Source organism: Macaca mulatta, chromosome 7, assembly GCF_049350105.2.
Source record: "Macaca mulatta isolate MMU2019108-1 chromosome 7, T2T-MMU8v2.0, whole genome shotgun sequence".
In the NCBI taxonomy this organism is placed as follows: domain Eukaryota; kingdom Metazoa; phylum Chordata; class Mammalia; order Primates; family Cercopithecidae; genus Macaca; species Macaca mulatta.
In genome coordinates, this window is record NC_133412.1 from 44,298,426 (window position 1) to 44,315,475 (window position 17,050).

Consider the following 17,050-nt stretch of genomic DNA (forward strand, 5'->3'; position numbering starts at 1 on the left):
ACAGTGAGTGGGAGGCTCTCACCCTTCTGAGTCGCCACTTCCAAAGGTAGAGGATCTTCACTTCCTTTATTTCTTTTCCTAGAATGTGGGCTCTGGGTTCTAACCCAGGCTCTGCCACTTACTGACTGTGATCCTGGAAGTTGCTAAACTTCTCTGCACCTTGGTTTTCCTTTTCTGTAATATGGAGGTAACACGTTTTCTTTTCTTTTCCTTTTTTTTTTTCAGATTTGTATTTCCCTTTTATTGTATATATTACCAACAAAATCCTGACCTGGGAATCAAAAATTTAATATAACCTCAGTTGAACACCATTAAATAAGCTAAATCACAGAGTAATACTGGAATGTTATCCAAATTAATAAAGTAGGCAAATGGCCAATTATTACATTCCCTATTTCAAAAAAGAGGCATTAAGCATTCATGTCATAAGTTTATTAACAAACATATCTAATATGCCATATGAGTTAGAGTTTGATCCATTTCCAGAGGCTGTATCTCTTAAAATGCTCTTCATATCTGTTAAATGGATGAACTGAAACATCCTTATGATTTAAGCAGTTGGTGTCTTACTATAAGGAAGGGTGAAGCAAATGCAGATGCAAAGTACGAACACATCTTAACTAGTAACGCCCACTTGTTTTCCACTGAAAATGGCGAATTCTTCCCAGGGCCCTCCTCATAATGGCTCCTACGGACCACAGAGGTTGTGAACCTCCAGATGCTCTGACCCAACATAGTGCTGCTGGAAGCTCTGCAAAAGGCGCAGAGACCGAGGACGGATGAAATGGTGGCATCTCACCAAGACCTTGTTTTCATGACCTTGTTCCCGTGCTCCGAGGTAACACATTTTCTAGATCATACCTTTTCTTGGTGCATATATCTAAGCAAATATATACATCATGCTTAGAAGAGTGGTTGGCACATAACGCCATTAACATTCATCACTTGCTGTCAGTCTTCTGTCTTTCCCTCCTCTGGGTGACCCTTGGGCTGGGGTGGGATGAAAGGAAGGTGGTGCTGACCTGTGAGGAGTCAGAGAAAGCAGTGCAAAGGCAGGGATACTGGACTGGAGGTGACTCCTGTAGCGGGAAGAAGGAAATGTGTTTGTATGACACTGGGGTATGCCAGGCTCAGTGCCAGGCACTTTCTTCCCTTCCACGGTTATACCAGGATAGTGCTGTTATTTTATAATCTTACAGATGGGGACTGAGGCCCCAGAAGGGCAGTGACCAGGCCAAGGTATTGCAGTTAGTGAGGGGTGGAGCTAGTGCTTGGTGGGTCTGCCTGGCCAGCTTAACCTCAGCCACCCTCATGTGCCCCATGCTTCCTCCTCCCCTGCAACCCTCAAGCCCTAGAGGGGGATCCAGGAGGCCAGGGCTGGCAGAGGAACAGGGAGTCTGAGAGGTCTTGGGCATGAAGCTTGTGGCTCCTTCCCTACGGCCTTGGTTTCCCCTGGTTGGGCCTCCTTTTCGCAGGGCAGCGGGACAGGTCTACTGAATGGACCTATCATGGGTTTGGCTCCTCCTGGCTTTGCTTCCCCTGCACTTTCTGTCCCTCTGTCCCATGACTGGGAGGCATGACTGGGAGGCAGGCCTTTGGCAGATATGTTAAAACACCAGCAGGGGGTACTTCTGGTTTCAGCTCTGATGTATCAAGAGCTTGGAAGTTGTCACACCCATCCTCACACCATGAAATAAGTTGAACAAACTGAAAGTCAACAATGTTTCTTAATTCTCATCAGATAATTAAAGTCACACGGCAAACTGCCACTCTGAAATCTGGGGAGATGAGTGAATACAGCCAAGATTAGCTTACTTGAAGCAGAAACCACTGGAGCCAGGAACTGTTGGGAACACTTGAATAGTAATTTTGATGAATTTCTGGAAATTAAGAATGAACTTGTTTGAAAATTAAAAACTTCTGGGGGCCTAGTTGTAGGTCTCCCTTCAATACTTAAGTGGGTTTTACCTCCAGGAACCCGACCAGACTGACACTGGGAAGATCAGAGGAAAAAAAAAAACAAACCCTGTTCCAGACAGAAAGAGTGGAAAAATCACCATTTGAAATACCCCTAGAGCTTTCTCAGTGACAAAGGCCAACCCTCCCGAGAAACTACTTTATCAGAGCCTTGTCTGACTGGGGCAATTAGACAACTCAACCCCTTCCATCCTTCCTGTCTGTCTTACTTAAGGAGAAGGGAAAAAATAATGGGGCCAAAAAATGCTTCTGAAGGTCACAGCCCAGGGGCTCAGGCCAACTAAAAAACTAAGATTTAACAATAAGAGTATAGAATGCCTCCTCTCCCCAACATTTTATTTCCACCACCACAACAGGTCTTCAGTATAATAACAATGAATTACAACTGAAACAGCTATAAGACACAGACTCTTTAAGAAGAAGTTCTTAGGGAAACCCAAAGTTAACCATGGAGAAAAAAACAAACCAAGGAAATTAAAGGAAAGCAAAGCCTTTGGCACCTATAGCTATAGCAAAGCCTTTGGCACCTTTAGCTATAGCAAATCTTAAACACGGCTCAGCTCTAGTAAGATTAAAATAAAAACTCAGGCTAAACATGGTGGCTCATGCCTATAATCCCAGCACTTTGGGAGGCCAAGGTAGGTGAATCACTTGAGGTCAGGGGTTCCAGACCAGCCTGGCCAACACAGCAAAACCTCATCTCTACTAAAAATACAAAAATTAGCCAGCCATAGTGGTGGGTGCCTGTAATCCCAGCTATTCAGGAGGCTGAGGCAGGAGGATCACTGGAACCCGGGAGGCAGAGGTTGCAGTGAGATGAGATCACACCCCTGCACTCCAGCCTGGGTGACAAAAGTGAGACTCTGTCAAAAAAAAAAACAAAAAAAAAAAACCACCACACACACACACATATTAAAAAACCAACCAAACAAACAACAACAACAAAAAATCCAAAAAACAATAATCAGAATTAGCTGGGCATGGTGGTACACGCCTGTAATCCCAGCTACTTGGGAGGCTGAGGCAGAAGAATTGCTTGAACCTGGGAGATGGAGGTTGCAGTGAGCCAAGATTGTACCATGGCACTCCAGCCTGGGCAACAAGGGTGAAACTCCACCTCAAAATAAAGAAATAAATAAATAAGAAACAAGTGCAGTGAATAGAAAATAATTACAAACATGGTAGATATTAATCCAACTATATCAATAATCACTTTAAATACAAATGCTATAAATGTACCAATTAAAAATAGGCTGTCAGAGGAATAAACAAAAGCTATCTGTTGTCTACAAGAAGCCACTTTAACTATAAAGGTTAAAAGTAAAGAGACAAAATCTAACACTTGTTCATGACAAAACTCTCAAGAAAGTAGGAACAAAGGAGAATTTCCTCAACTTGTAAAGAATATTTGTACAACTTTAGCGCTAACATCATGCTTAATAGTGAGAAATTAGATACCTTCCAGTGAAGGTCAGAAACAAGCCAAAGATGTCCCCTCTCACCACTCCTATTCAACATCATACTGGAATTTCTAGCTAATGTAATAAGATAAGAAAAAGAAAGAAAAGGTCTATAGATTAGGTAGGAAGAAATAAAGCTCTCTTTATTCACAGATGGCGTGATAGTCTATGGAGAAAATCTCAAAGAACTTCAAAAGAACGACTAGAACAAATAGCAAAGTTGCAAGATACAAAGTTAATATACAGCACTGGGCGTGGTGGCTCATGCCAGTAATCCCAGCACTTTGGGAGGCTGAGGTGGTGGATCACCTGAGGCCAGGAGTTCGAGACCAGTCTAACCAATATGGTGAATCCCCATCTCTACTAAAAATACAAAAATTAGCCAGGTATGATGGCCGGTGCCTGTAGAACCAGCTACTCAGGAGGCTGCGACAGGATAATTGCTTGAATCCTTTTAGCAGAGGTTGCAGTGAGCCGAGATTGAGCCACTGCACTCCAGCCTGGGCGACAGAGCAAGACTCCCTCTCAAAAAAAAAAAAAAAAGAAAGTTAATAACAGAAGTCCATTGCTTTCATAGATACCAGCAATGAACAACAACAATTTGACATTAAAAATGCAATAACACTTACCCAAAAAAAAGGAAAAAAGAAAAGAATTTTTTTATGTATAAATATAACAAAATGTGTACACGACCTACACAAGGAAATGATAAAACTAATGAAAGAGATCAACCATCTAAAGAAATGGAGTGCGCAGGAGCGGAAGTGCCCAATGGTGAAGGCAACCCGGCCTCCCCTCCCGTCCCTGCTCTGCCCACCTGGTCCCCGGAAGTCTGTGAGTGACTTGGCCGCCTTTGATGCTGGGTCCTGGAGCTCTTCGTTGGTCCGCAGCCTTTGTCAGTCGTCCTTGCGGGCCAGCTTGAGGCGCAACATAGGCCCAGGAGCCTCAGAGGAGGAAGAGGAGGAGGAGGAAGCTGCTACAGGAGGCCCATGTCATCCATCTTACTGAGGAGCTGTCAGGGCCGGGCGGCCTCCCGCCTCCCACCATCCCACGTCGCTGCCCTGAGGGGTAACCTGGGGGATCGTGTTGGTCTCCGTCGCAGGGCTGACGAGCCCCGTGAATGTTCCATTTAGCTGCCGCACACCCGCCTATCCGGTGTACCTTCCTTCAGAGGCCATCACCTCAGCCGTTGGCCTGTGAGGCGGGAGCGCTGGCACACAGTGGCTACGGTGGCGCCATGTTTGGTGGTCACGGGACCTCAGGACCTTCCTGCGCGCTCCTGGCACTCATCTCCCCACCTTGGCAACGACTCCGTAGTCCAGTCCTCCAAGGACAAGAATAAGAAGTTGCAGGAAGGCAGCCCCGTATACAGCCCCCCTGAAGAGGCGCCAATGAAGTCTGTGGGGCAGAGGGTCCTGGACAGGCTGAAGCACTATTACCACGGCTTCTGCCTTCTCTGGACCGCCACCAAGATAGCCACACACACGCTCTGGAGGATTCTCAGTGGCCACATGCTGACCAGCTGGGAGCACAGGCAGTTTGTCCGTGTCTGTGCTGACCTCTTTTGCCTGGCCCAGCTCCTGATCTTTGCGGTGGTGCTTTTCATGGAGTTGCTGTTGCTCATGGTAGTGAAAATCTTTTCCAACATGTTGCTGTCCACATTTGAGACCCAGTCCATCAAGGAGGAGAGACCGAAGAAGCAGCTGTGGGGGAGCTGGAACTGGCTCAATTTCTCCAGGACACCATCGAGGAGATGGCTGTGAAGAACAAAGAGGTGAAGGGGAGGACTGCCAAAGACTTCTCCATGTTGTTCCAGAAGATCTGAGAGACAGGAAAAACTTAACAGCAAAGAAATCATGCGCTTTCCCAAATTATTTGAGGATGAGCTGACCCTGGGTAACCTCACCTGCCAGCAGCTGGTGGCATTGTGTGAGCTGCTGGATCTCCAGGCCATAGGCACCAACAACTTCCTATGCTTTCAGCTCACCATGAGGTTGAGGTCCATAAAGGCCAACAATGAGCTGATTGCTGAGGAAGGGGTGGACAGCCTGAATATCAAGGAACTGCTGTCGACATGTAGAACTCGAGGGATGTGGGCCCTCTGGGTTTCAGAAAACCATCTGAGGAGCCTGCTGAAGCAGTGGCTGGATATGCATTTGCATCAAGAGATCCCCATATCACTGCTCTCATTGTCCCGAGCTATATACCTCCCAGACACCCTCTCTCCTACTGACCAGCTCAAATCCACCTTGCAGACTCTTCCAGAGATAGCGGCGGAGGGAGCCCAGGTGAAAGTGGCCAAGGTTGAGGGCGAGCAGGTGGACAACAAAGTGAAATTGGAGGCTACATTACAGGAGGAGGTGGCCATCCAGCAGGAGCACAGGGAGAATGAGCTGCAGAAGCTATCCCAAGAAATGAAATGGAAGAAGCCACCCCTGAGAGGCCAGTGGCGGACCAGCAGCCAGAAGTGCCTGATGTGATCCTGCCCTCAGAGGCCCTGAAGGACACTGTCCCTGTGCTGGAGATCTTGAAGGAAGAGAAAATAACCAAAGAACAAATGGGTGTACTTAGTGACTCGTGTTCTAAACTGAAGGAGCAAAATAAGTCCTTAACCAAGGAGAAGGAGGAGCTGGAGCTACCTGAAGGAGGACGTCCAGGACTATAGTGATGACTTGCAAGAGATCAAGAAGGAAGTTTCAAAGATCAGCAAAGAAAAATATGTGGAAAAATCTAAAGCCAGCAAGACACTGACAAAGAGAGTTCAGCAGATGATCTGGTGGATAGACAGCTTGATCACACAGCTGGAGATGGATCAGAGGCCTGGCAAGCTGGGCCAGGCAGAGGGCTCAGGGGGAGCGGGAGAGAAAGTCATCAGTATCACCGAGCTCATCAGCACCATGAAGCAAATCAAGAACATTCCAGAAAACAAGCTGATCAGCTTGGCCTCAACACTGGATAAAAATTAAAATGGCAAGGTCAATATTGACAACCTCATTAAGGTGATTGAGCTGGTGGACAAAGAAGATGTTCACATCTCTATCAGTCAGGTAGCTGAGATAGTGGCAATGCTGGAGAAGGAGGAGAGGTGGAGAGGAAGAAGAAGGCTAAGGGAAAGACTGAGGAGGAGGCTGCAGAAGTGAAGAATTAGGGCTGGTCTTGGCTCTCAGGCATGTTGGTGGCCCTGCAGGTGTCTGCCTCCATCCTGCTTCACTAGCTGTTGTGGTAATGACCATAATAGTGATCACTTTGAGGTGATTTTTTTTTTTTTTTTTTTTTAATACTAGAAGAAATAAATTTTATTTATTTATTTATTTATTTATTTATATTATACTTTAAGTTCTAGGGTACATGTGCACAATGTGCAGGTTTTTTACATATGCATACATGTGCCATATTGGTTTGCTGCACCCATTAACTTGTCATTTACATTAGGTATTTCTCCTAATGCTATGCCTCTCCCATCCCTCCACCCCATGACAGGCCCCAGTGTGTGATGTTTTCTGCCCTGTGTCCAAGTGTTCTCATTGTTCAATTCCCACCTACATGTGAGAACATGCAATGTTTGGTTTTCTGTCCTTGTGATAGTTTGCTCAGAATGATGGTTTCCAGCTTCATCTATGTCGCTACAAAGGACATGAACTCATCCTTTTTTATGGCTGTATAGTATTCCATGGTGTATATGTGCCACATTTTCTTAATCCAGTCTATCATTGATGAACATTTGGGTTGGTTCCAAGTCTTAGCTATTGTGAATAGTGCCGCAATAAACATACATGGGCATATGTCTTTATAGTAGCATGATTTATAATCCTTTGAATATATATCCAGTAATGGGATTGCTGGGTCAAATGGTATTTCTAGCTCTAGATCCTTGAGGAATTGCCACACTGTCTTCCACAATGGTTGAACTGGTTTATACTTCCACCAACAGTGTAAAAGCACTCTTATTTCTCCACATCCTCTCCAGCACCTGTTTTTAATGCTTTACTTCCAACTACATGGTCAATTTGGAATAAATGTGATGTGGTGCTGAGAAGAATGTATATTCTGTTGATTTGGAGTGGAGAATTCTGTAGATGTCTATTAAGTCTGCTTGGTGCTGAGTTCAAGTCCTGAATATCCTTGTTAACCTTCTGTCTCGTTGATCTGTCTAATATTGACAATGGGGTGTTAAAGTCTCCTATTATTATTGTGTGGGAGTCTTAGTCTCTTTTTAGGTCTCTTGGGACTGGCTTTATGAATCTGGGTGCTCCTGTATTGGGTGCATATATAGTTAGGATAGTTAGCTCTTCTTGTTAAATTGATCCCTTTACCATTATGTAATGGCCTTCTTTGTCTCTTTTGATCTTTGTTGGTTTAAAGTCTGTTTTATCAGAGACTAGGATTGCAACCCCTACTTTTTTTTTTGCTTTCCATTTGCTTGGTAGATCTTCCTCCATCCCTTTATTTTGAGCCTATGTGTATCTCTGCACATGAGATTGGTCTCCTGAATATAGCACACTGATGGGTCTTGACTCTTTATCCAATTTGCCAGTCTGTGTATTTTAATTGGGGCATTTAGCCCTTTTACATTTAAGGTTAATGTTGTTATGTCATTATGATGTTAGCTGGTTGTTTTGCCTGTTAGTTGATGCAGTTTCTTCCTAGCATAGATGGACTTTACAATTTGGCATGGTTTTGCAGTGACTGGTACTGGTTGTTCCTTTCCATGTTTAGTGCTTCCTTCAGGAGCTCTTGTAAGCAGGCCTGGTGGTGACAAAATATCCAGCATTTGCCTGTCTGTAAAGGATTTTGTTTCTCCTTCACTTATGAAGCTTAGTTTGGCTGGATATGAAATTCTGGGTTGAAAATTGTTTTCTTTAAGAATGTTGAATATTGGCCCCCACTCTCTTCTGGCTTGTAGAGTTTTTGCCGAGAGATCTGCTGTTAGTCTGATGGGCTTCCCTTTGTGGGTAACCTGACCTTTCTCTCTGGCTGCTCTTAGCCTTTTTTCCTTCATTTCAACCTTGGTGAATCTGACAATTATGTGTCTTGGGGTTGCTCTTCTCGAGGAGTATCTTTGTGGTGGTCTCTGTATTTCCTGAATTTGAATGTTGGCCTGCCTTGCTAGGTTGGGGAAGTTCTCCTGGATAATAACCCGAGAAGTGTTTTCCAGCTTGATTCCATTCTCCCTGTCACTTTCAGGTACACCAATCAAATGTTTGGTCTTTTCACATAGTCCCATATTTCTTGGAGGCTTTGTTCATTTCTTTTTACTCAGAACTTCTCTTCTCGCTTCATTTCATTAATTTGATCTTCAATCACTGATACCCTTTCTTCCACTTGATTGAATTGTCTAGTGAAGCTTGTGCATGCATCACGTAGTTCTCGTGCTGTGGTTTTCAGCTCCATCAGGTAATTTAAGGTCTTCTTTACACTGCTTATTCTAGTTAGCCATTCGTCTAATCTTTTTTCAAGGTTTTTAGCTTCCTTGTGGTGGGTTCGAACATCCTCCTTTAGCTCGGAGAAGTTTGTTATTACTGACTTTCTGAAGCCTACTTCTGTCAGCTCGCCAAAGTCATTCTCTGTCCTGCTTTGTTCCATTGCTGGTGAGGAACTGCGATCCTTTGGAGGAGAAGGGGTGCTCTGGTTTTTTTTTTTTTTTTGAGATGGAGTCTCACTCTGTCACCCAGGCTGGAGTGCAGTGGTGCAATCTCAGCTCACTGAAAGCTCTGCCTCCTGGGTTAACACCATTCTCCTGCCTCAGCCTCCTCAGTAGCTGGGACTACAGGCACCTACCACCACGCCCAGCTAACTTTTTGTATTTTTTTAATAGAGATGGGGTTTCACCGTGTTAGCCAGGATGGTCTCAATCTCCTGACCTTGTGATCTGCCTGCCTTGGTCTCCCAAAGTGCTGGGATTACAGGCGTGAGCCACCGTGCCTGGCCGATGCTCTGGTTTTTATAATTTTCAGCTTTTCTGCTCTGGCTTCTCCTCAACTTTGTGGTTTTATCTACCTTTGGTCCTTGATGATGGTGACCTACAGATGGGGTTTTGGTGTGGATGTCCTTTTTGTTGATGTTGATGCTATTCCTTCCTGTTTGTTAGTTTTTCTTCTAACAGGTCCCTCAGCTGCAGGTCTGTTGGAGTTTGCTGGAGGTCCACTCCAGACCCTGCTTGCCTGGGTATCACCAGTGGAGGCTGTAGAACAGCAAATATTGCAGAACAGCAAATATTGCCACCTGATCCTTCCTCTGGAAGCTTCATCTTAGAGGGGCACCCGGCTGTATGAGGTGTCAGTTGGCCCTACTGGGAGATGTCTCCAAGTTAGGCTACACAGGGGTCAGGGACCCACTTGGGGAGGCAGTCTGTCCATTCTCAGAGCTCAAACACTGTGCTGGCATCCCATTACTGGGTATATACTCAAAGGATTATAAATCATGCTGCTATAAAGACACATGCACACATATGTTCATTGCGGCACTATTCACAATAGCAAAGACTTGGAATCAACCCAAATGTTCATCAGTGACAGACTGGATTAAGAAAATGTGGCACATATTCACCATGGAATACTATGCAGCCATAAAAAAGGATGAGTTTGTGTCCTTTGTAGGGACATGGATGCAGCTGGAAACCATCATTCTCAGCAAACTATCGCAAGAATAGAAAACCAAACACTGCATGTTCTCACTCATAGGTAGGAAGTGAACAATGAGATCACTTGGACTTGGGAAGGGGAACATCACACACTGGGGCCTATTATGGGGAGGGGGAAGGGAGGAGGGATTGCATTAGGAGTTATACCTGATGTAAATGATGAGTTGATGGGTGCTGACGAGTTGATGGGTGTAGCACACCAACATGGCACAAATATACATGTGTAACAAACCTGCATGTTATGCACATGCAGAACTTAAAGTATAATAATAATAATAATAATGAAAGATTGAGGCTCAGCTAGGAGAGGAATGAACATCACTCAAAGATAGATAAAGTGACATATGAGACTTTGTACTATATTAGGGTAAGAGCTAGCTGTTTTCAGTTACAAGAGGAAGTATTACATAGATGGAAGCATAACTATGTATTTGCAAATTAAATGTGTTCTAAAAAAAAAAAGAAAATGTGGCACATACATACCATGGAATACTATGCAGCCATAAAAAAAGAATGAGTTCATGTCCTTTACAGGGACATGGATGATGCTGGAAACCATCATTCTCAGCAAACTATCTCAAGAACAGAAAACCAAACACCGTATGTTCTCACTCATAAGTGGGAGCTGAACAATTAGAATGCATGGCCACAGGAAGGGGAACATCACTCAGGGGCTGGGGTGCTAGGGGAAGGATAGCATTAGGAGAAATACCTAATGTCGATGACGAGTTGATGGGTGCAGCAAACCACTATGGCACATGTATACCTATGTAACAAACCTGCACGTTCTGCACATGTATTCCAGAACTTAAAGTATACGTGTGTGTGTGTGTGTGTGTGTGTGTGTGTGTGTGTGTGTGTATATATATATATATATATATATATATATATATAAACACTGTACTGCGAGAACCACTGCTCTCTTCAGAGTTGTCAGACAGGGACGTTTAAGTCTGCAGAAGTTTCTGCTGCCTTTTGTTAAGCTATGCCCTGCCCCCAGAGGTGGAGTCTACACAGACAGGTGGGCCTTGTTGAGCTGTGGTGGGCTCCATCCAGTTTGAGCTTCCAGGCCGCTTTGTTTACCTACTCAAGCCTCAGCAATGGCGGACACCCCTCCCCCATCCAGGGTTGCTGCCTCACAGTTTGATCTTGTACTAGCAGTGAGCAAAGCTCTGTGGGCGTGGGACCCGCTGAGCCACACACGGGATATAATCTCCTGGTGTGCTGTTTGCTAAGAGCATTGGAAAAGCGCAGTGTTTGGGTGGCAGTGTCCCGATTTCCCCGGTACAGTCTGTCATGGCTTCCCTTGGGTAGGAAAGGGAAATCTCTGACTCCTTGCATTTCCCCGGGTGAGGCGGTGCCCCGCCCTGCTTCGGCTCGCCCTCTGTGGGCTGCACCCACTTTCTGACCAGTCCCAACGAGATGAACCAGGTACCTCAGTTGGAAATGCAGAAATCACCCGTCTTCTGCATCGATCATGCTGGGAGCTGCAGACCAGAGCTGTTACTATTCGACCATCTTGGAATGCCCCTCAAGGTGATTCTTAATGGCAAGTCTAATACTTTGTCTGAAATAAATCAGAAGCTTCCATTAAAAAAAAAAAGAAGGCCGGGTGCGGTGGTTCATGCCTGTAATCCCAGCACTTTGGGAGGCCAAGGCAGGTGGATCATGAGGTCAGAAGATTGAGACCATCCTGGCTAACACAGTGAAACACCATCTCTACTAAAAAAAATACAAAAACAACTAGCTGGGCATGGTGGCGGGCACCTGTAGTCCCAGCTACTCGGGAGGCTGAGGCAGGAGAATGGCATGAACCCGGGAGGCGGAGCTTGCAGTGAGCCAAGATCGCGCCACTGCACTCCAGCCTGGGTGACAGAGCCAGATTCCACCTCAAAAAAAAAAAAAAGAAAAAAGAAAAAGAAAATGGAGAGATATTCCATATTCATGGATAGCAAAATTCAATATCATTAAGATGACTCTTCCCAACTTGTTCTATAGATTCAATGCAAACCCAATTAAAATCTCAGTGAATTATTTTTTGATATTAACAGAACAGTCAACATAATTACTGAAAAGGAAGTCAGAGGACTGACATTACTTGACTTCAAAGCTTACTATAAATCTACAGTAATGAAGACAGTGTGATATTCATGAAAGAATAGACAAACAGGTCAATGGAACAGAATAGAAGGTCCAGAAATAGACCCATGTAAATATAGTGAACTGATCTTTGACAAGGGACCAAAGGTAATTCAATGGAGAAAAGGTAGTCTTTTCAACAAATGGTGCTAGAACAACTGGGCATCCATGTGCAAAAAAAAAAAAAAAAAAGTCTAGACATAGACCTTTATACTTTTCGTAAAAGTTAACTCAAAATAAATCATAGACCTAAATGTAAAACATAAAACTATAAAGTTTCCATAAAATAAGAGAAAATCTAGGTAACTCTGGGTTGACAATGAGTTTTCAGAAAAAAACACCAAAACTATGAACCATGGAAGAAAAAATATCTAAGTCGGACTTCATTAAAACTAAAAACTTTTGTTATGCAAAAAACACTGTTAAGAGAATGAAAAGACAAGCCACAGACTGGGAGAAAATATTTGCAAGACACATAGCTGATAAAAGACTTGTATTCAAAATACATGAAGCCAACCTGGGCAGTATGGTGAAACCCTATCTCTACAAAAAATACAAAAATTAGCTGGGCATGGTGGTGCATGCCTGTAGTCTCAGCTACCCTAGGAGGCTAAGGCAGGAGGATTGCTTGAGCCCAGGAGGTGGAGGCTGCAAAGAGCTGTGATCATTGCCACTGCACTCCAGCCTGGGTGACAGAGTGAGTCCCTGTCTCAAAAAATATATATGAAGAACTCTTTTTTTTTTTTTTTTTTTTTGAGACGGAGTCATGCTCTGTCGCCCAGGCTGGAGTGCAGTGGCCAGATCTCAGCTCACTGCAAGCTCCGCCTCCCGGGTTTACACCATTCTCCTGCCTCAGCCTCCCAAGTAGCTGGGACTACAGGCGCCCGCCACTTCGCCCGGCTAGTTTTTTGTATTTTTTAGTAGAGACGGGGTTTCACCGTGTTAGCCAGGATGGTCTCGATCTCCTGACCTCGTGATCCGCCCGTCTCGGCCTCCCAAAGTGCTGGGATTACAGGCTTGAGCCACCGCGCCCGGCCTGAAGAACTCTTAAAATGTAACAATAAGCAGACCGTCCAATTTTTAAATGGCAGAAGATCTGAATAGACACCTCACCAAAGAAGATATACAGATGACAAACATACATATAAAAAGATGATCAACCTAAGTTATCAGTAAGGAATTGCTCATTGAAATAACAATGAGATACCACTGCAGATTTATTAGAATGGCCAAAATCCAAACTGACAATACCACATGCTAGCCAGGATGTGGAGCAACAGGAACTCTCTTCATTGCTGGTGGTAATGCAAAATGGTACAGCCACTCTGGAAGACAATTTGGCAGTGTCTCACAAAGCTAAACGTGTTCTTACTACACAATCCAGCAGTCACACTCCTAGGGACTTATCTGGTTGAGTTGAAAACGTATGTCCACATAAAAACCTTCACACATGAGTGTTTATAGAGCAGCTTTGTCCGTGATTACCCAAAAGTGGAAGCAATCAAGATGTCCTTCAATAAGGGAGTGGATAAACTGTGGTACACCTCAACAATGGAACATTATTCAGCGGTAAACAGAAATGAAGTATTAAGCCATGAACAGACATGGAGGAAGCTCAAATGCATGTTATTGCACTTCTTCTTAGCCAAAGGCCAAGAAGCCATTCACATGCCTATTACTAAGTGAAAGAAGTCAGTCTGAAAAGGCTACGTACTGTATGATTCCACCTGTTCCAGAAAAGATAAAACTAAAGGCTAAAAAATTTAATGATGTCCAAAGGTTTAGGGGTAGGGATGAATAGGTGAGGCAAAAGGATTTTGGGAGCAGTGAAGCCATTCTGTTATAATACTGTAATGTTGGATACATGACATGCATCTGTCAAAACCCACAGAACTGAACCACACACAGAGGGAACCCTAATGTAAACTGTGTACTTCAGTTAATATGCATCAATATTGGTTCATTAGTTGCAAAAAATGTACCACACTCATGCAAGATGTTAATATTGGAACTTTGTATTCTTTGCTTAATTATTCTCTAAAATTGCTACTAAAGAATAATGCCTATTAATTAAAAAAAAAAAAAAAAAAGCAAGGCAGCTCTTCAGAGTTCCATGTCCTTGGACAGTGACCACCGGCTAGCTGTATGTGGCATCCAGGCAACATCTGGAGGCTTTAGTATCTGACAGAGATCAAGTCATTGTTTAAGGAACAGGGCCTCTGGAGCCTGACAGACATGTGATATAATCCTGACTCTGTCACTCATCTGCTGTGTGACCTTGGTTCACTCACTAAACCTCTCTGAGCCTCAGGTCTAGGTCTCTCATCTGTAAAGTAGGGGCAATAATAGTAACTATCTTGTGGGTAGGGTGTTACAAAGATGAAATAAGACATTCCATGGAAAGTGCTTCAAATACTCCCTGGCTAGAGGTAAGACCTCAATAAATATTACCTGCTCACATTATTAGTAAGAAAAAATGAACACAATTCTGAGCTCTTGCTGTATATCACTTCCTGCTGGTCACTGGAGACTCAGAAGTTCAAACACTGGTCTCCCTCCAGGGCTCACTGTCTGTGAGACTTACACTTACCAACCTCCTGGGGCAGAAACCACTGACTCACTGCAGGAGGAGTGCAATGTGAAGCAGGCTTCACTGAGGGGTAAGGCTGGGAAGAGACTCTGAGATGGGACGTTTGAGATAAGCCCCAAAAGATGACGTTTATTCCAAGGTGAGAACTGAGCAACTTGCTCAGATGGCCTGAGCAAGGCTTGGAGGATCGCTAAAGCATGGTATGTTCCACGACTGGCAAGCAGTTTGGTGCACATCATGGACCCTAGAGAAAATCAGGACTGGAAAGGGCAGGATGCAGAGGTCACCTGGCCCAACCATCTCACTTTAGAGATGAGGAAACTGACAGCCAGTGGGAGAGGAAGAGACCTCCTAATTGTCACATTTCTAGATTTGTTTTCATCTTTTTTTTTTTCTTTTTTTTTTGGAGATGGAGTCTCGCTCTGTCGCCCAGGCTGGAGTGCAGTGGCTCAATCTCCGCTCAATACAAGCTCTGCCTCCCGGATTCAGCCACTCTCCTGCCTCAGCCTCTGGAGTAGCTGGGACTACATGCACCCGCCATCACGCCCGGCTAATTTTTTGTATTTTTAGTAGAGACGGGGTTTCACTGTGTTAGCCAGGATGGTCTCAATCTCCTGACCTTGTGATCCACCCACCTCAGCCTCCCAAAGTGCTGAGATTACAGGCATGAGCCACTGCGCCCGGCCTTCATCTTGGGACTTAATGAACTTAGAGAATGAGAGTTTTGATAAGGCAGAAGGGTAGTGTAATGATGGTGATAATGATGATAACATATTTAATAATGGATTAATATGTGCTAAGCACTATGCTCAGGGCTTTACAAAGGTTATTTTATCCACAACATAACCCTGTGAGGTGGGTACTATTTATTCCCATTTTGTAGTTGGGGAAATGGAAGCACAGAGAAGTTAAGTAATGACTCCCCATTGCTTTCAGGATATTAGCAGACACTGCTCACTGCCCCTTCCTCATGCACTACTTCATTTCTACCTTACTGGCAGAGCAGTAGCATTGTTCCTTTATCCTCCTTATCCCACCACTGGAGCTTTAGGAGGGGCCAGCTTCAGGTTAGATGCTTTGTTGGTTTCAGTCAATCATGACAGTTCACTCTTCTTGCCAGAGATTGGTTCAAGTACAGGCCTTCCTGGCCTCTTAGAAGTGGAGGGAAGTTGGGAGAATTCTGGAAGTAGGTTTTTTGTTTGTTTGTTTGTTTTTGAGGTAGGGTCTCACTCTGTTGCCCAGGCTGGAGTGCAGTGGCCTATCTTGGCTCATTCCAACCCCTACCTCCTAGGCTCAAGTGAGCCTCCTGAGTAACTGGGACTACAAGTGCATGCCACCACACCTGGTTAATTTTTGTATTTTTAGTAGAGATGGGGTTTTGTCATGTTGCCCAGGCTGGACTTGAACTCCTAAGCTCAAGTGATCCGCCTACTGGGGCCTCCCAAAGTGCTGAGATGACAGGTGTGTGCCACTACACCTGGCTGGAAGTAGTTCTTTTAATTGTAAAAGAGAGCTGGGGGAGGAAGGAAAATCCTCCAGGAACAGGCTAGCCCTTCCTCCACCTCTGGACATTGCATGTGTCTGCATGTGATGTCAGAGCTATGACAGCCACCTTAGGTCTACGAGGGGACAAGTCTGAGAATAGTCTGACACACTGAAAATGGTGGCGGTGGAGGCAGGGAATTAACTGAGTTCTTGAAAATGTGGTTGAATTTTGAATTAACCTGCTGAATTAACCAATTCTGGATGCCTCCTCTCATCTCCTTGACATATGAGATCTTGTATCACTTACTTGCTATGCCAGTTGTATCAGGGTTTTCTGTTCCTTGCAGCTGAAAGCATTCTTGTTGGTGTGAAGATGAACCCCAAAACCATATATCATTCAAGCCTAAGCGCTGCAGCCCTGTTTCTTGTCAACATCATCTGCTGTAGCCAGAGTCGAGGACTTGCTCTTCCCAGGAAGGGCCTCTGGGCCTCTGGGCATTGCCATTCGCTCTTCCGTCTATTCAAAGTGTCCTTCTACGTATTTGTTTTACACATCTCCTCCTACTCCTCTTTTCTGAGCTGGCTGCCCCATCACCTTCTTTGCAGAGTCTGAGTGGATTCCTAACTCAGGAGTCCCACAACACCCACCTATGTGACCACCATCACTCTTGTCACCCAAGATTGTCAGATTGTCATTTATTTATGTATTTGCCTTATTTCCTGCACTGAGGACAAGACCTGGTCATGTTCATCTCTGCC

General features: G+C 44.6%; 1 protein-coding gene and 1 pseudogene across 1 annotated transcript; one reads left to right on the top strand and one right to left on the bottom strand.

Annotated features, from left to right (window-relative positions):
• Positions 1 to 464: 464 nt before the first annotated feature.
• LOC114679428 (cytochrome c oxidase subunit 7C, mitochondrial-like) lies at positions 465 to 3,043 on the bottom strand. Its single transcript, XM_077938644.1, has one exon. It carries the CDS (start codon positions 733 to 735, stop codon positions 544 to 546), a length of 192 nt encoding a protein of 63 aa, XP_077794770.1. The 5' UTR covers positions 736 to 3,043; the 3' UTR covers positions 465 to 543.
• Positions 3,044 to 4,342: 1,299 nt separating this feature from the next.
• LOC100429056 (mitochondrial proton/calcium exchanger protein pseudogene) lies at positions 4,343 to 6,701 on the top strand (annotated as a pseudogene).
• The last annotated feature ends 10,349 nt before the right edge of the window (positions 6,702 to 17,050 follow it).